The sequence below is a fragment of the Kogia breviceps genome, chromosome 9 (genome assembly GCF_026419965.1).
Source record: "Kogia breviceps isolate mKogBre1 chromosome 9, mKogBre1 haplotype 1, whole genome shotgun sequence".
Taxonomy (NCBI): domain Eukaryota; kingdom Metazoa; phylum Chordata; class Mammalia; order Artiodactyla; family Physeteridae; genus Kogia; species Kogia breviceps.
Genome location: NC_081318.1, coordinates 37,580,286 through 37,606,325, shown reverse-complemented (window position 1 = coordinate 37,606,325; position 26,040 = coordinate 37,580,286). Strand labels below are relative to the sequence as shown.

General features: G+C 39.9%; 1 protein-coding gene across 4 annotated transcripts in view; it reads right to left on the bottom strand.

Annotated features, from left to right (window-relative positions):
• DOCK4 (dedicator of cytokinesis 4) overlaps positions 1-26,040 on the bottom strand; it is a 484,849-nt gene that overhangs the window by 125,541 nt on the left and 333,268 nt on the right. For 3 of the 4 annotated variants that reach the window (XM_067042314.1, XM_059074580.2, XM_067042315.1), the window contains exons 17-23: positions 21,457-21,613; positions 15,658-15,755; positions 15,466-15,549; positions 15,172-15,272; positions 13,022-13,103; positions 11,573-11,743; positions 285-477 (exon numbers count right to left, since the gene is read on the bottom strand). In XM_067042314.1, coding sequence (XP_066898415.1) covers positions 285-477; positions 11,573-11,743; positions 13,022-13,103; positions 15,172-15,272; positions 15,466-15,549; positions 15,658-15,755; positions 21,457-21,613 — 886 coding nt within the window. The remainder of the gene's footprint in view (positions 1-284; positions 478-11,572; positions 11,744-13,021; positions 13,104-15,171; positions 15,273-15,465; positions 15,550-15,657; positions 15,756-21,456; positions 21,614-26,040) is intronic. The other variant, XM_067042316.1, reaches the window with a different exon arrangement.

Genomic DNA, 26,040 nt, shown 5'->3' with positions numbered 1-26,040 from the left:
AAAAATCTATAGCAAGGAAAAATGCATGCCCTACACTACAACTTGTTATAATTAGAATTAATAACTTAATCATTAGGGTATTCATTTTTTCTAGAAATAAAGTTTGAAGAGCCATACTTTTGTATCTGACTATTTAATAAACTTATTCTACCATCCAAATAAACAATGCTTTTGAGAAAATAGTTTTTAGTTTCCTTTTTAAATTGCTTCTGCTGACCTATAACGACAAAATGTAAATAATGGCTTTCTAGAGACACTGTTTCATCTGAGACCCAGCACCTTACCTGGGTTGGTATACAGCTGGCTTTCCACAGTTTTGCCGATGCACTGCAGTTTAACAGCTTGCAGGGCGTCATCCACGTGCACGATGGTCGGCAGACTGCCCAGGGTGTCCTGTACCAAGTTGGCCACTTCCCGGACATCAAAGAGCTTCAACAGCTCCGAGTACACAGCTGGGAAGGAGCTCAGAAACACAGCCTTAAAGAGATGAAATTTAAATCAATTCTCAGATATGACCTGAGAAATCAGCTATAAAAGGTCAGTGAGTTTAAGATCATGACAAATATTTTTGAATGGTAGAAAAATGAATGTAAAATGTTTCTGGTACTGAAAATAAAAAGACTAAAAAGGTTAAAAGGCAAAATTTAGAAAAACAAAAGTGTACCAAAATAGAGCAATTTTTCAAAATATGCAAAGGTACAACATAGTAAAAACTGGGAAATTCTGTAAAACTACTGACATTAGCAAGATGATGGACAAAATGCCCAGAGAATCAGCAGAATGCAGCATGATCAAATGGAAAGAATGCTCAACTAAGACCTGGATTGTAATTATTTATGTTTCATTCTTTTTGGAGAAGCTTTCTGAAGTGCTCATTTAAATCTCATTTATTTTTAAGAAGCCAAACACATTAATTCTCTAAAGCACTCAATTTATGATTAAAGAAAAAAACATAGGACATCAGAAGGCATCAGAAGACCTATATTATATGTAGGACTAGTTTGGCTTCTAATAAACTCTGTGACCTTAGACAAATCTTTTTAACCCCGTAGGTATCAGTTTCATCACCTGTAAAACAACAAGATCATTAGAACAACCCCTTAGGTTTCTTCAAGATATACTGAAAACCCAGAACTGTGTGTATTCTTTATATAAATAAAGAAACCTAATAATTATATTTTATGGGGGGAAAAAAAAGATGCTAACATCAAACCCTGAGGGGCATACTTTAAAAACTGGGCTAGGAGAGGACCTTCAAGATGGCAGAGGAGTAAGACAAGGAGACCACTTTCCTCCCCACAAACACATGAAAAATACATTAACATGTGGAACAACTCCTAAAGAACACCTACTGAATGCTGGCAGAAGACCTCAGGCTTCCCAAAAGGCAAGATACTCCCCACGTACTTGGTTGTGTGGCTGACAGGGTCTTCGTGCTCTGGCTGGGTGTCAGGCCTGAGCCTTTGAGGTGGAAGAGCCAAGTTCAGGACAGTGGACCACCAGAGATCTCCCAGCCCCACATAATATCAATCGGCAAAAGCTCTCCCAGAGATGTCTGTCTCAACGCTAAGACCCAGCTCCACTCAACGACCAGCAAGCTCCACTGCTGGACAGCCCATGCCAAACAACTAGCAAGACAGGAACGCAACCCCAGCCATTAGCAGAGAGGCTGACTAAAATCATAATAAGTTCACAGACACCCCAAAACACATCACCAAACATGGTCCTGCCCACCAGAAAGACAAGACCCAGCCTCATCCACCAGAACACAAGCACCAGTCCCCTCCACCAGGAAGTCTACACAACCCACTGAACCAACCTTACCCACTGAGAGCAGACACCAAAAACAACGGGAACTATGAACCTGCAGCCTGCGAAAGGAGACCCCAAACACAGTAAGTTAAGCAAATTGAGAAGACAGAGAAATATGCAGAGAAATATGCCGCAGATGCAGCAGATGAAGGACTGCACCAGACCCACCAGACCAAACAAATGAAGGACCCATCAGACCAAACAAATGAAGAGGAAATAGGCAGTCTAACTGAAAAACAATTCAGAGTAATGATAGTAAAGATGATCCAGAATCTTGGAAATAGAATGGAGAAAATACAAGAAACGTTTAACAAGGACCTAGAAGAACTAAACAGCAAACAAACAATGATAAACAACAAATGAAATGAAATTAAAAATTCTCTAGAAGGAATCAATAGCAGAAAAACTGAGGCAGAAGAACGGATAAGTGACCTGGAAGATTAAAAAGTGGGAATAACTACCATAGAACAGAATAAAGAAAAAAGAATGGAAAGAATTGAGGGCAGTATCAGAGACCTCTGGGACAACATTAAACACACCAACATTCGAATTATAGGTGTCCCAGAAGAAGAAGAGAAAAAGAAAGGGACTGAGAAAATATTTGAAGAGACTATAGTTGAACACTTCCCTAATATGGGAAAGGAAATAGTCAATCAAGTCCAGGAAGTACAGAGAGTCCCATACAGGATAAATCCAAAGAGAAACATGCCAAGACACATATTAATCAAACTACCAAAAATTAAATACAAACAAAAAATATTGAAAGCAGCAAGGGAAAAACAACAAATAACACACAAGGGTATCCCCATAAGGTTAACAGCTGATCTTTCAGCAGAAACTCTGTAGCCAGAAGGGAGTGGCAGGGCATATTTAAAGTGATGAAAGGGAAAAACCTACAACCCAGATTACCAAGATTACTCTACCCAGCAAGGATCTCATTCAGATTCAACAGAGAAATTAAAATCTTTACAGACAAGCAAAAGCTAAGAGAATTCAGCACCACCAAACCAGCTTTACAACAGATGTTAAAGGAACTTCTCTAGGCAGAAAACACAAAAGAAGGAAAAGACCTATAATAACAAACCCAAAACAATTAAGAAAATGGTAATAGGAACATATATATCGATAACTACATTAAATATAAATGGATTAAATGCTCCAACCAAAAGACATCTACTGGCTGAATGGATACAAAAACAAGACCCGTACATACGCTGTCTACAAGAGACCCACTTCAGTCCTGGGACACATACAGACTGAAAGTGAGGGGATGGAAAAAGATATTCCGTGCAAATGGAAATCAAAAGAAAGTTGGAGTAGCAATTCTCATATCAGACAAAATAGACTTTAAAATAGAATCAATCCAAGAAGAAGATATAACAATTGTAAATATTTATGTACCCAACATAGGAGCACCTCAATACATAAGGCAAATGCTAACAGTCATAAAAGGGGAAATCGAAAGTAACACAATAATAGTACAGGACTTTAACACCCACTTCCACCAATGGACTGATCAACCAAAAAGAAAATAAAGAAAGAAACACAAGCTTTAAATGATACATTAAACAAGATGACTTAATTGATATATATAGGACATTCCATCCAAAAACAACAGAATACACTTTCTTCTCAAGTGTTCATGGAATGTTCTTCAGGATAGATCATATCTTGGGTCAGAAATCAAGCCTTGATAAATTTAAGAAAATTGAAATCATATCAAGTATCTTTTCTGACTACAATGTTATGAGACTAGATATCAATTACAGGAAAAAAAACTGTAAAGGATACAAACACATGGAGGCTAAACAATACACTACTAAATAACTAAGAGATCACTGAAGAAATCAAAGAGGAAATCAAAAAATACCTAGAGACAAATGACAGTGAAAACATGATGATCCAAAACCTATGTGATGCAGCAAAAATAGTTCTAAGAGGGAAGTTTATAGCTATACAAGCCTACTTCAAGAAACAAGAAAAATTTCAAATAAACAATCTAATCGTACACCAAAAGGAACTAGAGAAAGAAGAACAAACAAAACCCAAAGTTAGCAGAAGGAAAGAAATCATAAAGATCAGAGCAGAAATAAATGAAACAGAAACAAAGAAAACAATAGCAAGGATCAATAAAACTAAAAACTGGTTCTTTGAGAAAAATAAAATTGATAAGCCATTAGATTGATCAAGAAAAATAGGGAGAGGACTCAAATCAATAAAATTAGAAATGAAAAAGGAGAGGTTACAATAGAAACCGCAGAAATACAAAGCATCCTAAGAGACTACTACAAGCAACTATATGCCAATAAAATGGACAACCTGGAAGAAATGGACAAATTCTTAGAAAAGCAAAACATTTGGAGACTGAACCAGGAAGAAATAGAAAATATACAGGGCTTCCCTGGTGGTGCAGTGGTTGAGAGTTCGCCTGCTGATGCAGGGGACATGGGTTTGTGCCCCGGTCCGGGAAGATCCCACATGCCGTGGAGCGGCTGAGCCCGTGAGCCATGGCCGCTGAGCCTGTGCGTCCGGGGCCACAACAGTGAGAGGCCCACGTACCACAAAAAAAAAAAAAAAAGAAAAAAGAAAATTCAGACCAATCACAAGCACTGAAACTGAAACTGTGATTAAAAATCTTCCAAAAAACAAAAGCCCCAGACTTGATGGATTCACAGGTGAATTCTAACAAACATTTAGAGAAGAGCTAACACCTATCCTTCTCAAACTCTTCCAAAATATAGCAGAGGGAGGAACACTCCCAAACTCATTCCATGAGGCCACCATCACCCTGATACCAAAACCAGAAAAAGATGTCACAAAAAAAGAAAACTACAGGCCAATATCATTGATGAACAGAGATGCAAAAATCCTCAACAAAATACTAGCAAACAGAATCCAGCAGCACATTAAAAGGATCATACACCATGATCAAATGGGGTTTATCCCAGGAATGCAAGGATTCTTCAATACACGCAAATCAATCAATGTGATACACCATCTTAAATTGAAGGTTAAAAACCATATGATCATCTCAATAGATGCAGAAAAAGCTTTTGACAAAATTCAATACCCATGTATGATAAAAACTCTCCAGAAAGTAGGCATAGAAGGAACTTATCTCAACAAAATAAAGGCCATATATGACAACCCACAGCCAACATCGTCCTCAATGATGAAAAACGGAAACCATTTCCCACTAAGATCAGGAACAAGACAAGGTTGCTGACTCTCACCACTATTATTCAACATACTTTTGGAAGTTTTAACCACAGCAATCAGAGAAGAACAAGAAATAAAAGGAATCCAAATCGGGAAAAGAAGACGTAAAACTGTCACTGTTTGCAGATGACATGATACTATACATAGAGAATCCTAAAGATGCTACCAGAAAACTACTAGAGCTAATCAATGAATTTGGTAAAGTAGCAGGATACAAAATAAATGCACAGCAATCTTTTGCACTCCTATACACTAATGATGAAAAATCTGAAAGAGAAATTAAGGAAACACTCCAATTTACCACTGCAAAAAAAAGAATAAAATACCTAGGAATAAACCTACCTAAGGAGACAAAAGACCTATATGCAGAAAACTATAAGACACTGATGAAAGAAATTAAAGATGATACAAATAGATGGAGAGATATACCATGTTCTTGGATAGGAAGAATCAACACTGTGAAAATGACTATACTACCCAAAGCAATCTACAGATTCAATGTAATGCTGTCAAACTACCAATGACATTTTTCACAGAACTAGAACAAAAAACTTCACAATTTGTATGGAAACACAAAAGACCCCGAAGAGCCAAAGCGATCTTGAGAAAGAAAAATGGAGCTGGAGGAATCAGGCTTCCTGACTTCAGACTATACTATAAAGCTACAGTAATCAAGACATATAGTATTGGCATAGAAACAGCAATATAGATCAATGGAACAGGATAGAAAGACCAGAGATAAACCCACGCACATCACTGTAAAGCAGTTATTCTCCAATAAAGATGCTAAAAAAGAACAAAAACAAAAAACCCACGCACATATAGTCACCTTATCTTTGGTAAAGGAAGCGAGAATATACAATGGAGAAAAGACAGCCTCTTCAATAAGTGGTGTTGGGGGGCTTCCCTGGTGGCGCCGTGGTTGGGAGTCTGCCTGCCGGTGCAGGGGATGCAGGTTTGTGCCCTGGTCTGGGACGGTCTGCATGCCACAGAGCGGCTGGGCCTGTGAGCCATGGCGGCTGAGCCTGCGCGTCCGGCTCCTGTGCTCCACAGTGGGAGAGGCCACAGCAGTGAGAGGCCCGCATACCGCAAAAAAAAAAAAAAAGTGGTGTTGGGAAAACTGGACAGCTACATGTAAAAGAATGAAATTAGAACACTCCCTAACACCATACACAATAATAAACTCAAAATGGATTAAAGACCTAAATGTAAGGTCAGACACTATATATAAAATTCTTAGAGGAAAATACAGGCAGAACACTCTATGACATAAATCACAGCAAGATCCTTTTTGACCCACCTCCTAGAGAAATGGAAATTACAAAAAAAATAAACAAATGTGACCTAATGAAACTTAAAAGCTTTTGCACTGCAATGGAAATCATAAACAAGACGAAAAGACCACCCTCAGAATGGGAGAAAATATTTTCAAACGAAGCAGCTGACAAAGGATTAATCTCCAAAATATACAAGCAGCTCATGCAGCTAATATCAAAAACACAAACAACCCAATCAAAAATAGGCAGAAGACCTAAATAGACATTGTTCCAAAGAAGATATACAGATTGCCAACAAACACGTGAAAGGATGCTCAACATCACTAATCATTAGAGAAATGCAAATCAAAACTAAAATGAGGTATCACTTTACACCAGTCAGAATGGTCACCATCAAAAAATCTATCAACAATAAATGCTGGAGAGGGTGTGGAGAAAAGGGAACCCTCTTGCTCTGTTGGTGGGAATGTAAATTGATACAGCCACTATGGAGAACAGTATGGAGGTTCCTTAAATAACTAAAAACAGAGCTACCATATGACCCAGCAATCCCACTACTGGTGGGCATATACCCTCAGAAAACCATAAATCAAAAAGAGTCATGTACCACAGTGTTCATTGCATCTCTATTTACAATAGCCAGGACATGGAAGCAACCTAAGTGTCCATCGACAGATGAATGGATAAAGAAGATGTGGCACATATATACAATGGAATATTACTCAGCCATAAAAAGAAACGAAAGTGAGTTATTTGTAGTGAGGTGGATGGACCTAGAGTGTGTCATAGAGTGAAGTAAGTCAGGAAGAGAAAAACAAATACCATATGCTAACACATATATATGGAATCTCAAAGAAAAAAAATGGTTCTGAAGAACCTAGGGGCAGGACAGGAATAAAGAAGCAGTCGTAGAGAATGGATTTGAGGACACGGGGAGAGGGAAGGGTAATCTGGGACGAAGTGAGAGAGTAGCATGGACATATACACACTACCAAATGTAAAACAGATGGCTAATGGGAAGCAGCCGCATAGCCCAGGGAGATTAGCTCAGTGCTTTGTGACCACCTGGAGTGGTGGGATAGGGAGGGTGTGAAGGAGATGAAAGAGGGAGGGGATATGGGGATATATGTAAGCTGATTTACTTTGTTATACAGCAGCAACTCACACAACAATGTAAAGCAATTATACTCCAATAAAGATGTTAAAAAGATAAACAAAGAAAACAAAATAAAATATACTTAACCCCATTTTATATCATAAATATTTTAAAAATATTGAATAATCAATTTTTAAACAAAGTCATTGCATTTGTGATGTACCAGGAATTAAGAATAGTCAAATAAAGCAACGATTAAGTCTCTGAAAAAAAAATAAATAAAAACTGGGCTAGGATTGTACATCAAAACAAACTCAGCCTTTTAAAATTCCACAAAAGGAGGGCAGTGGAAGGAAAAGTCGATCAGCCTCAAACACCTGGTGAAGGAAGAGGCACATTTTCTAATATGAGATTCAAGGGCTAGTGGGTTTACCAATGAGATCTGACACCATGGGAAGGTAGGTCAAGTCTACAAGTGCTGATGATTGAAACACAGAATCAAATTCAAATTCATGGAGTTTGGTATTTACCTGTATAGCAGCAGCAGAAATTGTAGAAGAGCCAAGACCTGTTTTTGATGCCAGAACCATCAGAATGCTTAAGGTGCTGGGGTCAACAGCTATGTTTTCCCCTTGACTCTTAAAAATTATAGATTTTCTTGAATGTACTTAAAATTAATAACCTGATATTCCCTGGTAAAGACTATATTTATATAGCCTTCATTTCACTCTGCAAAGAGCTGAGTCATACAGATGAAATTTTAAAAAATTAAAATAAAATGAACCCAGCTTTCTGGTCACTAAAGTCACCTAAGTTGACTTTCCTCAGGAATCCCTTAATTTATCCATCAATTCTTTATTTATACCTCTTTATTTCAAAAAGGCATTTGAATGTGCTTGCAGTATAAGATACAATTATTAAAAAGGATAAAGGAACAAGGACGTTGTGATGAGGGCAGAAAGACAGTTTTATAGGTACCTAAGCTAAAGATTTTTTACTGAAAATAAAAATGGAAACATGATTTTGTTTTGACCTTCTTGGTAGCCAAGGCAAATAGAAAAAGATAATTAATAGGAACTTGGGGCAGGGTCTTGGGCCTCAGCTCCTTCCGCCATTGCTCTTTTCTTGGGGTTTCCAAGGTAGAGACCTGTCCTTGGAATGGGAAACCAAGATCCACTGTATATAGCTGACTTAGCCTTCAGTCCTGCCCAGGGCAGGGCTCCTAAGGACAGAGTCATTAACAGGCTGGGCTTAGGCTAGGAGTACTAAATGAATATCCTAGTACCAGGATGGCCAGATCTATAGAGCAGCCATCCATTGATCCAACCTGAAGGATTGCTGGGACGGCTATTCTACCTCCAAGAGATGGAATTTGCTCTGAGTTGTAGCCCACATGGAAAAAATGAAAAATGGAGCAAGGAAACTGGGTTTTTGTCTTTCAGGCAAGAATCTTTAAGGACCAGTGGATAACCTTGGCTCTGGACATGGTAGGCAGAGTTCTAAGATGATCTCCATGAACTTTGTCCCCTGATGCTGTTCCCATGCAGAAGTTTTCTCTGGCTCATGGTGGGGGAACTCAGAAACTTGAAGCATGATAAGGATTTGACAAACTGTGCCTAGCTTCGAGGATGGAGGGGCCACACACCAAGGAATGCAAGTGGCCTCTAGAAGCTGAGAGCACACAGCTCCTTCTCCCACCCCTGGCTGACAGCCAGCATGGAAATGGGAATCTCACTCACAAGGAAAGTGATTCCCGTCAAAAGCCTGAAAGATCTAGAAAGTGAATTCCTCCCCAGAGCCTCCAGATAAGCCATCAAAGCCAACACCTTGATTTTGGCTGTAGGACCAAGACCTGACCAAGCCTTCCAACCTACAGAACTTGAGCTAATAAATGGGTGTTATCTAAAGCCATGATGGTCATTTGTTATGCAGCAACAGAAACCTAACTATTGGATCAATCAGATTAGTGACACCTTCCTTCTTGGAAGAGAGAGCTAAGAAGGTGTGGGGTCAAAGGGGGACTTGGAATGGGAAGAGGTGTTTAGCATTCTCCCCAAACATAAAGGAACAAAGTCCTCATTGCTTAATGAAGAAAACTAACGACTTCATTATTTTGTATAAATTTTCTCTTAGCATCAAACTAAATAAAATTATCATTTCAAAATTTACAAGTATAGGATACTGCATAAAACGATAGAGAATGACTTCAGTAGAGTTTACAAAGATATTTAGAAACTATTACACATTTTATATATCATTTCTTGATAAAAAGCTAAGGGCCAAAAAAGAAGAATCAAATATGATTCTTTAAAGGTGCTAAAGTTGTTTTACTATCTTGATAGAGGAGTAGAACTTAGAGAATCAAGAGCAGTTGGAGTTGAGTATGTTAAACAAAGAAAAGGAGGCTGCTCTATATTGTGGTTGTACCTCAGCAGCTGAAATCATCTCAGGGTGACTGCTAGGATTTGGTGGAAACACAATTAAGGTAAAAGAATATTTCTCCAACTTTAAAGAAGAGAAAAATCTCTTGAGTCCCTACAAAGGCATCTCATCAGGAAACCATGACTTAAAGTTACTCTTAAAAGTAAGAGAATATTTTTCAGTTATGGATTAAGTAAGTTTTATCCCTGTAACTGATTAAGGCTTGTTTTGTTTCGTTTCAGAAAAATCTCAAAATGAAAACTCAACTTTTCAATAGCTTTTGTAAAGGTAGTGAACTTCTGAGAACTTTGATCTAAAGGAATATATATTAAGCTGTTAGAATATCCTTTTCAAATATCAATGGCTGATAAGTAGGGTCTGGTTAGTGGGCAACTTGACACTGAGGCTTCTGGCAAGTTTCCTAACGTGCAGTGATTGTACCATTGACAAGAGAAGCCAAAATGACATTAAAAAATCCTGTATCCTTAACCAGATGGAAGATGAGTCCACCTCTGCAAAGAAGAAAGTAACAAGAATAGCCCCAAACAGTCAGAAAAACATGGCTCTATTATTGGGGGGGTTGGTACATTTCTAGTGTTTTGCCATTATATATAATGCCTTCCAAATGTCAAATGATACCAAATTACAACAATACTCTTAGGGATCTAGTTTTGTCTCCTAATCTTCCATTTTATATCCCAACTCTCAGTGATTATAATTCTCAAGTCTCCAGGGGATGGTAATAAAGAGGTTGCTTCTCCATCTGACAAATTATTAAATCAAGTTCTTAGAATTAAACGTGTACAAGAAGGATTAAGAAAGTGTAGAGAAAGATATTCAGAATTATCTCTCTGCACATGTTCAAGGCCACACTATTTGGAAAGTGTATCGATCCTGTTCTTTTTTTTTTTTGCGGTACGCGGGCCTCTCTCTGTTGTGGCCTCTCCCTTTGCAGAGCACAGGCTCCGGACGCGCAGGCTCAGCGGCCATGGCTCACGGGCCCAGCCGCTCCGCGGCATGTGGGATCTTCCCGGACCGGGGCACGAACCCGTGTCCCCTGCATCGGCAGGCGGGCTCTCAACCACTGCGCCACCAGGGAAGCCCGATCCTGTTCTTAAACAAAACATGGGGAGCTACTCCTGGTCATAAAGTTTGGCAGCAACCGCTCAGCACTGGTCATAGCAGATCAGTCCCAGGACAATTAGCGTCAAGTTAAATAAGACAAAACAGCACGCAATTTAGCTGAGACCAATATAATGAGTCTCAAGTCCACAGATTAAAATGCAGCACAAGGGAGTTCTCTGGTAGTCCAGTGGTTAGGACTCGGCGCTCTCACTGCCAGGGCTCGGGTTCCATCCCTGGTCGGGGAACTAAAATAAAAAGCAGCACAAGGCCTGGGGAAAACAACTGCAGCAGATTGGCTAGAGCGAAATTCCTTCCCCTTGGCTGACGGTGACAGGGTGTCTCTGTCAGTATGTGTTCTAGAAACTGGAATGGAGGCTGATGCAAACCAACAGGCTCTCCATTCAGAGCGAGAACAGTCCGAGGAAAGGCAACCTAACTTCTGCTCTGCTGGCGTTCGGAAGCTGAGCGACTTTTTAAAAGTCTATTCAAAGTCAGTTAAGCTACAAATATAAGCTGGAGCTACAGATTGCTGATGGAGAAAATATTCACTTATGCGGCTGTGTAAAAATAAATAAATTGGACTCATTTTTCCTCTATTCAGCAGAGATGAAAAAAAAATTACCTGTGATTGAGATAATGCTCCAGACCCTTTGCTTTCTTGTGAAAGAAAAAAACGGACTGACATGAAGAGCTCCTGAATGCAGCAGCGAAATTCCTCCTCATTCTGTCCGCCGGTGGCGAGGGAAAACAGCCTTCGAGACTGAACGATATACTTAAAAATATATTCCTGGGCCTTAAAACAAAAATTTTAAAACATTAGTTTCAAAGGAAACCAAAGGTATTTATTTGACAATGACACAGCACAAAAACCATAGCACAACATTAGACTTTTAAAATATTGACTTAGGGCTTCCCTGGTGGCACAGTGGTTGAGAATCTGCCTGCCGATGCAGGGGACACGGGTTTGTGCCCCGGTCCGGGAAGATCCCACATGCCGCGGAGCGGCTGGGCCCGTGAGCCATGGCCGCTGAGCCTGCGCGTCCGGAGCCTGTGCCCCGCAACGGGAGAGGCCACAACAGTGAGAGGCCCGCGTACCACAAAAAACAAAACAAACGAACAAATAAAATATTGACTTAAATACTAAGGCCCCGTGAGATTTTTGAACAGTATTTACTCGTAGGGAAAGAGCCATTTTTCTCTGATGCCTAATGAGAGAAAATGTATAGATAATTTTTAAATTCTATATAATTCTTGAGAAGTATGAACATTAAATGTTTCTGATCTTCAGGTGATTTTTTAAATTTAGTCAACAAAGAGACAGCGGTCTGTTTTTCAAAAATTATTTTTCTTTGCTGGTAGGTACTCTTGCCACTTGCATTTTACCTTCAATTGGCCCCAAATGACAAATTTATAATGAGTAAAATGCTTGTTTTTTAAAATGTACACCTGTTTACTTTTATCTACTGATATCAAATAGGGTATACTCAATTACAGAAATCAAAAGACTGCCAGAGCTGTTACTAGACAATCCTTTTAAGAATCTATATTCTTTACAAACATGTTTGCAGGTAAGGTATCAACATCTCCATATACACTGAGCACGTAGGGCCCAGAGATATGGGCAGTGTTAAACCATGAGACCCAGTAAAACCTCAGGTTTCCTCACTGTAATCCCTGCTAAGCCATCCCATTATCCTCTCTTAAGACAAATGGTCCTCAGATGGTCTCTGTCAGGGTGGTGGAAGCAAGAGCCAGGAACTTTTAAGCTTAACTGTCCATCTGCAGTCTTCTCTTCTTTTCCCTTCCTCCTGCCAATCCTAGACTTCAAGTGTTCAGAGCCCAGAGGAGTAAGGATTCAATGCCAGGCAGGTTCCAGTGGGCAAGCCTGGCAAAGTCTCTTTCAAATGTCATCAGCTCTGCAGTAGCCATAAACTGATTAAGATCCTTGAATTGGAATGTCAGTAATACATCATCACCAATTACTGTCTGTGTAGAGGAAACCAATTCGTTTAGGCATCGCCACGCAACAGCACTGTTAGACTGTGATCTGTTATTGACAGCGTGTCATTACCTTCAACACCTCCTGGATGTGCTCTTGTCTCTCCGCTTCTGTGATCCTGTCCACATACCACTTGAGCACTTTGATGAGATCTCTAAAATACAAGGAGACGTGCAGAAGGTAGAATTGCTCTCATTCTCAATTAAATGCCAACAAATCAAATGCTTACGTTTATCACGAGGAGGCTTCATTTCCTAACAGTTCTCGCATTTTTCTGTCAAACTGTCATAACGTAATAATTTTACAAAGTCTGCATATCAACATCACTACCCCTTTTTTGAAGCTGAAGAGAGAAACAACACTTCCTCCCAGTGAGATTCCTTTCAATTTGGACATATTCCATCGGCCCTGCTGTTTCTGGCAGTGCTTCCAATGGGTGAACACAAATATCTGAGAAAAGGACTCTGGCCAAGGGAGTGCCTGAATATGAGACTGTCAAGGTCTATCTCGGACAACTGCTAATTGGGATTTCCTCCCCAGCGACTACGTAAACAGTTGGATGAAATATTCGGCTGGAGGCAAAAGGGGGAGTGGGGAAGGATGAAGGTAATACCTCCCCATTTCAAAGCACACCCCCATGGAGTTATCAAGCCAATTCTCTGACCTGTGGGAAGAATGAGGCTTACCGTCAGAGTATGCCTTAGTAATTTCCAGAAAACCCAAGTCTCATTGTTTTAAGAAACAAAAATTGAATTAACCTCCACCCCCCCAAATTCTCAAGATTGCAGTTGTGTGACCATTAACACTGGTCAGTTCTTGGTTTCTAGGAAACAGAGCAATTTTTTAAAATGCTCCTCTTTTCTGTCGGGAGAGAATCCATGGATGTGCCAGTAGGTAGATGCTGCTGGGAGTGCTATTTTGAAGATGATCTGTCAGTGAGTTTCTGGCCACCCACAGCTCAAGACAATTCCACGGGCCTTATTTGTCTTATTAGGACTTATTAGCTGCCTTCCTGGCCAACCTGAAATTTAGAAATTACACCCTCGTTCTCTACCTTCCAATGACAGTCTCAGTCGGAGGTGGTGACCACCTCACTCCAGAGCCCAAATTGTTAGGCCAAGGGGCAAAGTCGGGCCAACATTTCAAAACTATCTCTGTTGTTACATTTCACCCTCTGAAAAACTCATGTTGGCAGAGGGTCAAGTCTTGCAAAAATGACTCCATTCATTTAAACGTCAGAGGCATAAATCTTACCAGGCCACGGTGGGGAATAACCAAAGGAACAGGATCAAATGCTTAATTGATTACCTACTATCATTTATACAATACCCTGATTCCATGCTCTTTAAACAGACCTCTGGGAATAGATGATTGTGCATGTACCTACCCATAGGTGCTTAAAGTATAAGGTAAAAACTTTGGCTGAATAGCAATGACAACAGTGTAATGGGGAGATAGAACTTTGGGGTACATTTCAGGGCTGTATTTAAGCAAGGCCCCAAACCGGAAGATGTCACGATAGGACAGAAAGAGGGACATTGTCACCTTCTGGCAACTATCACCTGGGCTACGTGGAGGCAGGAACCAGCTAAAGCATGTCATTATTCATTCACTTTTAGCCTTGCTTGCATAATCTGAGCTGACAGGAAAGGACCAGCAGTTAAAATGGCAGCTGGTAACGAAGGGTAGAGTCCAATGACTGAACTGCTTGCAGCCAGGGACCAGGTCTTCATATGATCAGCACAAAGCATAGTGCCTGGTATGCAGTAGGCACTCAGTAAATATTAACAGATGAATGAACAAATGACTTTAAAATGGTATGATGGCAAAGATTGTTTTCCCATCATATTTCTTTCTTAAAGACATCTAGAATCATCAAGGAGTGTGGTGATTAAATGGGGCTCTTGACAGCCAAAGTGAAATAACCAGATATTTTAGACTAAAGAATATCAAGTGAAATAGAGACAAGAAGAAAATACCTTATATTTTAGGTTTTGGGTATAGAATTCAGGAAGTTCTTTGTTTCCCCCTTTTAATCAAAATAAGTTCCAGCCATTAAAAGAAGGTGTGTGAGAAAGGAAGAAACTGTCTCAAGAGACACTTCAGTGGTTGTGCTTCATTTCTTCCTACACTCCCTTTTAAATTTTCCTATATAGTTGGTACTGCTTTAAAAAGCTCAAAAGAAACTGCTTCTAAACCAATTACAAGATAAAGGGCCTTACCTGTATGCAAGTGCCCCAGCAAAATGACTCTCAATATAAGTGTCCATTACAGGTTTAAAATGATGAAATTTGCTATCTTGCAGCAAATTTATTATGTGAACCTAAAAAAAAAAATTTAAAAATGGAGCTTTATAAAACTGAACACAAACCAAGATTTTTTTTTTTGGTAGAGGGGAGGGGGAAGGTTTCTTTTCAGGTAAGCTCATGCTATTATGTGCACATTTATAAACAGTCTTAGGAAAGTCAAGATTAAGAGACAAAATTAAGATATAATTAAAGTGAATTTAAACTCACCAAAGAATCAAACACTTTAGACCCATATTTTTGGGAATTTTCATCTAAAATTCCAAACAAGGTATCCAGTGTATCTTGCAGAAACTGTTGGATAAAGAAGTAAAAGCATAAATAAAATATCCTCTGTCCTTCCCCTCTAAATATTCTTTATCCCATAAATTTCTAAGAGAGGGATAACAAAATAGCATATACCTTTACTATCTCTGAGCCATCAATTTCTTTTAATTTAGAGAGACAGCCTGTGATCTTGTCTGGGTGGGTTCTCCATTTCAAAAGATCAAGCATATCACCTTTCCAAACAGAAAAGGAAAATCAGTTGCCTTAATAGAGAACAGCCTCTCACACGAAAGTGTTCTACTGTAAACGCTGAATTCTTACACACATTGCCTCTTGGTCACCCAAATTGCAAGCTCCCAGGCCCTCCCACTAGGCCTCTAAATGGCATTTATTACAGTGTATTCTAATTATCTCTCCCTTCCCAATGCCCTTGACTTACAAACTCCTACTTACCCTTCAGTTCTCAGGCTAGCTATCTGTCTTTGCCCCCACTAGACCATAAATTCCAGCAGAACAAGCGAGTGTGCGAGTTTTGTCCTAACATACTGCCAGCATTTGGAACAGGGCAGGCACACAGCAGGCACTTGGTAAATACTGGCTGAATGATTTTCTGCCTCCTCCCATTAAAGTGGGAGATTCTTGAGGGCTGGGAACCCACTTTATTCATACTTGTGCCCCCAGCATATAGCACTCTGCCTAGCAACAAATTCCACTTGGCAGTGAAGGTCTTCTTGACAATGTAGCCCAAACCTGGCATGACTAGAAGGTCCCTGCACAGTGATGACAAAGCCAGTCAACTGTCAGACCATCTAGTGAGCCTTTGGACCTGAGAGGGCCAGTTCCTGGACTCCATGATCATCTTCCATACTAGACTCTGGCCCAGCTCTTCAATTTCCTCCTTTCCCTGAACTGACAACACGTGGGCCCTGAGTCTAGCAGGGTCCTCAGGGAACCTCTTCACCTCATGAGGGAATAAATCCTGCCCTCATCCTTCTTGGGCAGAAGGTCCTGAACATGGTGTCCAGCCTCACTGGTCTCCAAAGGGATCAGGGAGACGGTGGTGTCTGGAGGCCAAGGAAAGCAGTAAGAACTGACAAGGCACATGTGAGCAGGATGTGCCCCGGGCAGGGGAACCTGGCAGGGCTGGTCTCCTGGTGCTTAGTGGGGCTGAGAGACTAGAACGGCCAAGAGAGAAGTCAGGAGGGGTTTTCTATTCAAAGCACTTGTTTCAAGAAAAACCCAAATGGAACTTGCTGAGAGACAGAAAGACCAACGTGGAAACAAGAAACAAAGCAAACAAACACAATGCAAGAGATCAAGGAAGAGTAGTTATGATGAGAAAGAAAATATGATGTAGTGAATAAAGATGTGAAAAAAGCATAAGAATCTCAAGAGGAAATACAAGCAACCTCCACCAAAGTCAGATTCAAGAGAAAAACTTCACAAACAACTTAAAAGAAAGAAATTTGGTACTAAATGAGAATATTTGCCTTTAACAAATAGGGGTAAGAGGAGGAGGCGGATTTAGAACTAGAAAAAATGAGGGAATTTTGTTTCAATACTGACACTGAAAAAGAGATTTAGGACAATTTTCATAACAGAAAATCCTGAAAATGTTAAATATTCATGTCTAACTCGGACACCCTGGAGGTATGATTGAAACCTTTTAAAAAATGATTGGTCATATTTAGATGAGCAATGCCACAGGGCAAGACCGGCTGCAGTAGACGTGGCATTCCAGGATTCTCCTCCTATGTTTGCTCCCTCCCTCTGACTTCCTGCATCTAACTTCAGGATGCCTCCCTTCCCCGGCAGCCCCTCTTTTGTAATTCCCACGGCCATTCACTCTTCACTTCCCACTCCACGTCCCATCCAGCGCTCACTCCGTCCCCTCCCTCTCTTTCCCTGCCCTTTAGAGTCAGGCTGCTATGGAGGCGTGCAGGACGCTGCCCACCGGGGGTGGTGGTGGTGGAGGGTGTGCAGGGGAAGAAGGCAGCTCTACTGGCTGCAAAGTGGCATCACCAGAAGCAGCAGTGGGGTACCAGGAATAGGACTGTCATCAGCAGAGCCGGGCAACAGATGACAGTGGTCCAGACAATCAGATCAGGATGGGGCTGTTCATCTTTCCTGTGAGAAGTCTGAGGAATTTCGAGGCTGCTCCCAATGGAGCCAAGAGGAAAGTAGTATGTCCGTCTGGACATAATTAATCATGTATGCCGGCCCTCTCATTATTGTTATCTTTTTTTTTTTTTCCTTTTTTTTTCAGTACGCGGGCCTCTCACTGTTGTGACCTCTCCCGTTGCGGAGCACAGGCTCCGGACGCGCAGGCTCGGCGGCCATGGCTCACGGGCCCAGCCGCTCCGCGGCATGTGGGATCTTCCCGGACCGGGGCGCGAACCCGTGTCCCCTGCATCGGCAGGCGGACTCTCAACCACTGCGCCACCAGGGAAGCCCTATTGTTATCTTTTAATTTCTATATATTTTAAGATATTTTCCTCAAAGCCTATTTTAAGGTCTGTTGTGTGAGGAAACATTTTTCTTTCCTTAGCAAAATGTCATTGTTACAGAATTAAAATAAAAAATTTAAATACTTAAAAAAAATTCATGTATGCCAAGAACTCAGAATCAAGTCAAAATTGTCATCTCTTAGGTCTCTATTTTAGCCATTTGAAGATACATTAGTTGCAAATTTGGAGCTAGGACCTACTACTGAGAAATGTGAATTTTATACATTCCATTCAATTATCATTTACGTGTATACTGACTGTATGCCTAATCTACCAAGAGCTATAAAATAGGTAGATGGCATGATCCCTACTTTTGTTTTTTTTAATCACAATCTCAGGAAGAGACCGAATAAACCACCCATCACTGGGGGGAGGAAAGGGACATGGGGCAGTCAGTACCTGCACAAACGTTAGACTTAATTTAAGCACTGTTTTTATTTTCTCGTTACTTTTTAAACAGTTGTGTTTAACAGTCCAAGGAAGCTGACAAACAAGTAAAGTAATTCCTTTTCTGATCCCCACTTTTAAGAAGCTTAAAATATCTACTTGATTTGGCAATCACAGACGTCTAGCTGAGTGCTCTGGCCTCAGTATGCTATCTAAGAATGACATTGGAACACAGACAGAGAGTGCAGACACACTTTAGAAACCCTGAAATGCAAATCTGCTCTAGGAAACTGTTCCTAGAGACCAACATCACTTACTAAATGCCCAATTGTAATGGTAATGGGATTTGTAAACTTTCCAAGTCAAGTAAAATGAATACAAAGCAATTTAATTCCAATTTGGAACTGGATTACTTCTACACAGAGACATGTGTCTAGCATGTAAATTTCAGAAAGCTCAACTAACTTCCTTCCTCCTTCCCATGTCTGAAACACACTATTCATTTCCTGCTTCATTTTGAGCTGTCTTACACTGACAAGGTTAATCAATGTCAAAATGATAATTAAGCACTTATTAGTCTTCAACAATGAGTCAAGCATTGCCTTCCATCTAGAGAGATGTCTAATATAATGGTTTCATGAATAGTTTATTTACCTGAAAATGTTCTTTGCTTTTACAAAGTAGCAGCTTCTAATTATCAGGATTTTGTTCCCTCTGTCTTATGTTCACAATTCTAATATCCTAAACCCTAGAACTAGAAAAAAATGAAGGATGCAGGGCTGAATATTTTGATGGCAGATAATCTATTGTTAGATTTGTGTCATTGGCAGAATAATAGTCCCCAAAGATGTCCGTATTCTAATCCCTGGAACCTGTGAATATGTTTATATTACATGGTAGAAGAGATTTTACAGGTGTGAGTAAGTTAAAGATCTTTTAAATAGGGGTATTATCCTGGATGATTTGATGGGCCCACTCTAATCACAGGGGTTCCTAAGATGGAAGATGGTTAGAGTCAGAGAGATTTGAAGATGCTATGCTGCTGGCTTTGAAGATGGAGAAAGGGGCCAGGAGCCAAGGAATGCAGGTGGTTCCTAGAAGCTAGAAAAGGTAAGTAAAAGGATCCTCTCCAAGAGATTTCAGAGGGAATGTGGCCCTGCCAACACCTTGATTTAGGCCCCATGAAACTGACTGCAGACTTTTGACCTCCAAAATTGTAAGATAATAAATTGTTGTTGCTTTAAGCCAATAAGTTTACAGTAATTACTACAGCAGCAACAGATAACTAATACAAGCTGAAAATAGTCTAATGGAGACAATCAGTTAAATGTGAACTTAGACTCTATAACAGACACAACTAATCCACATGAGATGAATAAAAATTCCACCAAAGGGAGTCAGTAACATGTTGATTTTATTATCTTCATAACCTCCATGGGGTTAGACTGTTCTCACAAAAAATGCCTGAGGTAAATGCTTTATAGTCATTATAGAGTTCTGTCAATGAAGGTTTTATTTAAGTAAAATCATTAACCACTGAATACTGATAAAGTCTGGTATAATGACATAATTTGGCAATAGCTACTTTCAATCAGATTTACTAAAAATGAATTATGTAGTTGATTTTTTAAAAATATGTCCCAAAAATACTTTTGGAAGGGGAGAAACAAAACCCAAGATAAATGTGAAAGAATCATTTGCCATTTGCCAACTTCTATATAAATACTAAGTAGCAATACATGACAAATTGAGTGGTATCTTAAAAGTGGTCATTATAACAATGCCATAATTTGCTTCTTCTCTCATTCCATGTTCTAAGAAAAGAAATATATTTCTTACTATGTGACAGAGAAGAAAGAACTAATAACACTTACAAAGGTTTAAGCACAGGAGCATCTTTTGACTCACAATACAGGGCCCTGACTTAGGATGGTTTGACTTAAGATTTTTTGACTTTACATGGGTGTGAAAGTGATATGAAATCATTTAGAAACCATACTTCGAATTTTGAGTTTTGCTCTTTTCCTGGGTTAGCCACATGCTAACACAGGTACAATACCCTCTTGCGATGCTGGGCATTGAGCCCCAGCTCCCAGACAGCCATGTGATCTCGAAGGTAAACAACCAACACCAGTTACAACCAATCTGTACCTATACAACCATTCTGTTTTTCACGTTCAGTACAGTATCCAATAAATTACATGAGATATCCAACACTATTATACAATAGGCTTTGTGTTCGATAATTTTGCCCACTTGTAAGCTAATGTAAGTGTGCTGGGCATGTTTAATGTAGGCTAGGCTAAGCTATAATGTTTTGTAGGTTAGGTGTAATAAATGCATATTCTACTTACCTTATTCAAGTTAACCATGGGTTTATCGGGATGTAACCCAATCCTAAGTCAAGGAAGAGCTGTGTCTTATTATGAAATGATTCTCTTCAACATAATGAATCTGATTTTATTAATATGGCATTCAGGATGCTTTCCAGAAGGCTTACATGGCAACCATGAAGAACTCAAAAACGTTTAATTTGCTTCCTCCGTTATAGACAATGTTTTCGCGACAGTTTGCCAAGGAGAAGAGCTTGCTTTATTAATCATAACTTGCTAAACAATCACTGACATAAAAAGTAATGCTAGAATAGAAAAGCAATATCCATCTAATTAAACAAAAAACAGCCTTCACTCTAAAGTCTGCAATTAGCACTGTCTATGGAGCTATAAAGCAAGAGAGATTACGGTGGTGGTAATCTTTGTCTTTTTTTTTTAAAAGCAGCTGGGTTTGACGGTTTATTTTGAAGAGTTGTGTACTTGGTTTCCAATACTGGGATAATTCCATAGTCCTTAAACTACATGCATTTAAGAGATCATTGGGTCACAATTGTTTTCATATTATTGGAAATCACAAACAGAAAGATCAACATTTTTTCTAGTGCAAAGTTATTATACATAACATCGATGTTGATTGAATATCCTATCAAAATTCACATGAATACTTAAATACAAGGGCTTTCAAATAAACCAGTATTATACATTACCGTTTTGTGTGAGTTTTGTGGAACAGAGGAAAGATGTTATCCAAAAAGACTCCTTCGTGGCCTTCATGGCTTGATTATTATTCCCAAGGAGAATGCCCTTGGAAAAAGGAAGTTTGAGGTAGCGGGTAGTATCCTGAAGATTTGTGTTTTCTTCACACTGTAAAAAATATTTTTTGAAATGGGGAAGGGGAGAGAAGAGACCTCATGAGAATTATTAAGCATGATATCCATCTCTAGTATTGATGAACTGGGAAATATTCCAAATATTATTACAAATAGAATTTGGCTTTTAAGTAAAATGCAACAAAAATGTCTAAGAGGAATTACGCATGGATTTTGGACTCAGACCCATTTGGGTTTGAATCCTATCTCTGTTACTTCCCACACAAGTAACTGTATATCAAGTTGTTTAACCTCTTGTGATTTCCGTTTTCTCTCTCTAAAACCTCATTGTGCCATCGTAAGAATTAGATTACATAAGGCCTTTATCATAGAGCCTGATACATTGGAAGTGCTCAAGAAATCATACTGCAGTGACCATAGTATTTAAAAAAGGTGCTTACGTTCTTCCCACATCTCGTCTGAGGCGGATATTAAACAACTCCTTACTTTGAAAACTGGCAATTAAAGGACTCTGTATTTCAGGATAATCTAATAGCTCCACTATGTTGAGAAGTCTCTACAGAAAATGCCAGCCAACAAATGTCAAAGGAATTACAGGTCTTAAAAAATACAGTTACATATTCCTAGTGTAATTCTTATTTTAGTCAATGATTGTCGCTAAGTGCTAAAACCAGCAGGAAAACTGTTGATGAGGAAATGAACATTCATATGATGCCACACAGGTTACCTCCTACTGGCCAGACGACAGATGTAACTGCCCGTGGGGGGACTGGGTTGTCAGCCCTCTAACGCAGGGCAACGCAAAGAAACACATCATCATCTGCAATGTGTTCTTACAAAGCTGTGGAATCTGAATCTGTTACACCTACAGGTTCAACTTCTACTTCACAGGAAACACGAGGGACAGAGCGACATGCTGAATGTTAGGGGGAAGTAACCAGACAAAGCCAGAAGGCAGCACTTTCTGTAGGATGCTTGGCTTTGTCTCTTCAAGTCAAGTTTTGTGAAAAAAAGGATTGTTCTAGATTAAACAACACTTAAGCGATAGATAGCCAGATACAATGTAATGGTCCTGGATTTGGACAAACTTGCTGAAAAGAATTTTTTTTTTTTAATTTATACATTGACTAAGTTCTAGATGAGATTAAAAAAATTAATGATTGGAAAAGTCATTAACTGAAAAAAGGAAATTAAAAGATATATATATATATAATGAAGCAATCTAGATATCCTTCAGTACATGAACAGATTAAAAACTGTGGTACATCCAGAAAATGGAATACCATTCAGTGCTAAAAAGAAGTGAGCTACGAAGCCATGAAAAGACATGGAGGAACCTTGATGCATATCACTAAGTGAAAGAAGCCAATCTCAAAAGGCTACATATTGTATGATTCCAACTATGTGACATTCTAGAAAGGGCAAAACTATGGAGACAGTAAAAACGATCAGTGGTTGCCAGGGATTGGGAGTGGGAGAAAGGATGAACAGGCAGAGAGCACAGATTTTACTAAGGCAGTATGATATTATCATGATGGATACATGTCACTATACATTTGTCCAAACCCACAGAATATACAAAACCAAGAGTGAACCCTACGGTAAACTATGGGCTTTGGGTGACCATGATGTGTCAATGTAGGTTCACCCTTGGTAAAAAATGTACCATTCTGGTGAGTGATGTTGCTAATGGGGGGGGCTCTGTATGTGTGGAGGCAATGGGTGGAAGGGAAATCTCTGTACTTGACTCTCAACTTTACTGTACACTAAAACTGCTCTTTTAAAAAGTCTATTAAAAATATGTATCACTTGGGTAAATGAAGTCCATACAGAAAAACATTCAGAAAGATATACACTAAGGGATGAACAGTTAACATTGTTTGGGTAATGACAGTCTGGTGTTTTTATTTTATTTATCTATATACTGCTTTTGTAATGGAGGTGATTTTATATTAAAATTCTGAGAAAAAATATTGTAACAGATACAGAGATGGTATAGCTTAGCTTATTTTGAGTATAAACTTAGGAACCTTATTTCTTTAAATATTTTCAAGGCTAGTGTCTTGGGAACAGGTAGGAAATTAAGCACAGAATCCCTCTGGTTTTCTAGACTACTTTGTGTGATTTACAAAAAATTTTTAATAATAAATCTTTAAGAAAGACCTCTCTAACAAGTTGAGAGAAACAGAATCAGAATATTACAAGACGTTCTTTCCAGCACACCTGTCCAGTAACGGGAGGACCAATAAACACAATAAACAGCCTCCATAACTCTCTTCTCATGTTATGACTCCAAATGCTTTCTTTTATTACTGCAAGATATTTCATTTAGACAGAAGAATGCATATATAAAGAATAATTATAAAGCGAACACTTCAGATGCTTTCCTGAGAAAAAGTGCTTAGGCAAAGTAATGTTCTGGAACTTGGGGTCCCCGTCCCCTCTCCTCAATCGTGTTCTTGGTATTAGGGCTTGGAGCACAGCAAGCTATAACTTGAGTCACAGCAACCCATACTGGACCTATTTCCCACCTGGATCTGGTCTATGGGGTCAGAAACATGCTCTGGTCTGCCATCCCCAGCCTGACTTATGCTCCATTTGTCGAACCATACCTCCTATTGGGACTGAAGCCTCATGCAAACCCAGTCTAGACACTGTCTAGCTATTTCTAGGCCTCCTCCCCAGAAGCTGGAGTATGCCCTGTTCTGGTATGCTCCATCTGTTCACAGAAATCCTGCCCCTATAGATAGATCTCTTAACCCCCTCGCCCCCAGCTAACTAGCTCCTTGCTCTTGAGCACTTCTGGAAGCCTCTTAGAATTCCTGCTTGCTGAGCTCATGTAGTTCAACTGGCAGTCAGGGACCAGTCACTGCTGTGTCGTGTCCATAGCGGGCACCGTGAATAGAGGCCTTGGCTGCCTTCACAGGGGCCAGTCACTGTGGCCAGGTCAGTGTCACCTTTTCTAGTTTACTGCACTTCTCTCCCAGCCTGCGGGACCAGGACCTCAGCCTCAGAGTCTCTCTGATTCCAAGATGTGACACCTTGAAAGTTTCTTACAGCTCAACTCTATCACCCTCACTCAATGCAAAATACAGTAACTAATACAAACATTACTCTGGACACAAAAGTTATCTGAAGACCTGGCACCAACAATACTGGTGTGCATATGTGTGTGCTGTGTGTGTTGCTGTTGGTGTGGGGAGCAAGTGGGGGGTGGGGGGTGGGTAGGAATTCTACCCCTAAACTCAGTAAAGAAAAGTACATAATTACCCTTTGGTCTCTGTGAACCCTTTACCATATTTACCAGGAGTTCAGAGCTGGTTCTTTTGTCCAGTAGGAGTCAAGGCCATATGCTAGGTATGGGGTTAGAGTTTTAATCTATTTCCAAAGAACTTAAGTGGCCTGCAGAGAAAATCTCATGGCCTATCTTTCCTTGTCCTCAGGTTTTCAGCATGCACCCATAACACATCACACAACACTGGAGCTTTTAAAGGCAATCCAAGCAACCACCATTTAGGTTAAGCACTCTGTGTGTATTTCCTTATTCTGATAATAATCCTGTGAGGCAGGACACTGTAACCTGGGGAGCTTATGTGATTTGCTCAATATCACAGTATTAGTAACTATCAGAGCCAGGATCTGAACCAAAGTTTGTGCTTACAACTACTACACTACGACACAGTAGTTATGACTACAATGACTCTTCCATTGACTCTTCCAATGACTCTTGTTTTAACCAGGTTTTGAGTTTTGCTACAACAAATTTAAAATGTATCAATTTATAGATAACATACTGAATGGTGGGTATGCCTAAGAAAGACCCCCCCCAAAAGTTCATTTTTCAAAACAAAAATATGTTTGTGGAAGACACCCTGGGAGAGAGCTTAGAGTGGTCTGCGGATCTGAAATAGTTTCATACATGAAATGGCTATGAGTCCTACAGTGAAATGGCTATGAGTCCTACAGTGAAATGGCCAGCTGACGTTCTGAAACCACTGAGGGAGCAAGAGGGATCATGTGATCTGGATGCAGTGGGGAAGAGGGGCAGGTAGGAGCAGAGGAGGCATGACATGGGAGACTGGGAACACAACAGATGAGACAGAGATCATTCGTTCAGTCACTAGATGAGAGAGAATTTATGGCAGAGAAATGAGGTTGAAGATCAGTGAAGAATAGAAATGGGTTCCAGCAGATAGGCCTGGAAGGCAGGGCTAGTGGTCGGCAAGGGTTTAAGCCAAAAAGGTTGTGCAAACTCTTAAGAGGAAACACACAGCTCACCAGCAGAAGCCAGGAGGTGAGCAAGAGTCAGCAGTGAATTCCTCGAGCATTCTTCCGCCTGGTGCGAGAAGGGTCTGCACTGTGTGAGTAGGAGTCTGAACCGCAGCAAGGATGGGAGAAAACAAACAGGGACGAGCAATCTCCTTCCAGGTGAAGGGCGAAGAGTTAATGAAGTCACGGAAA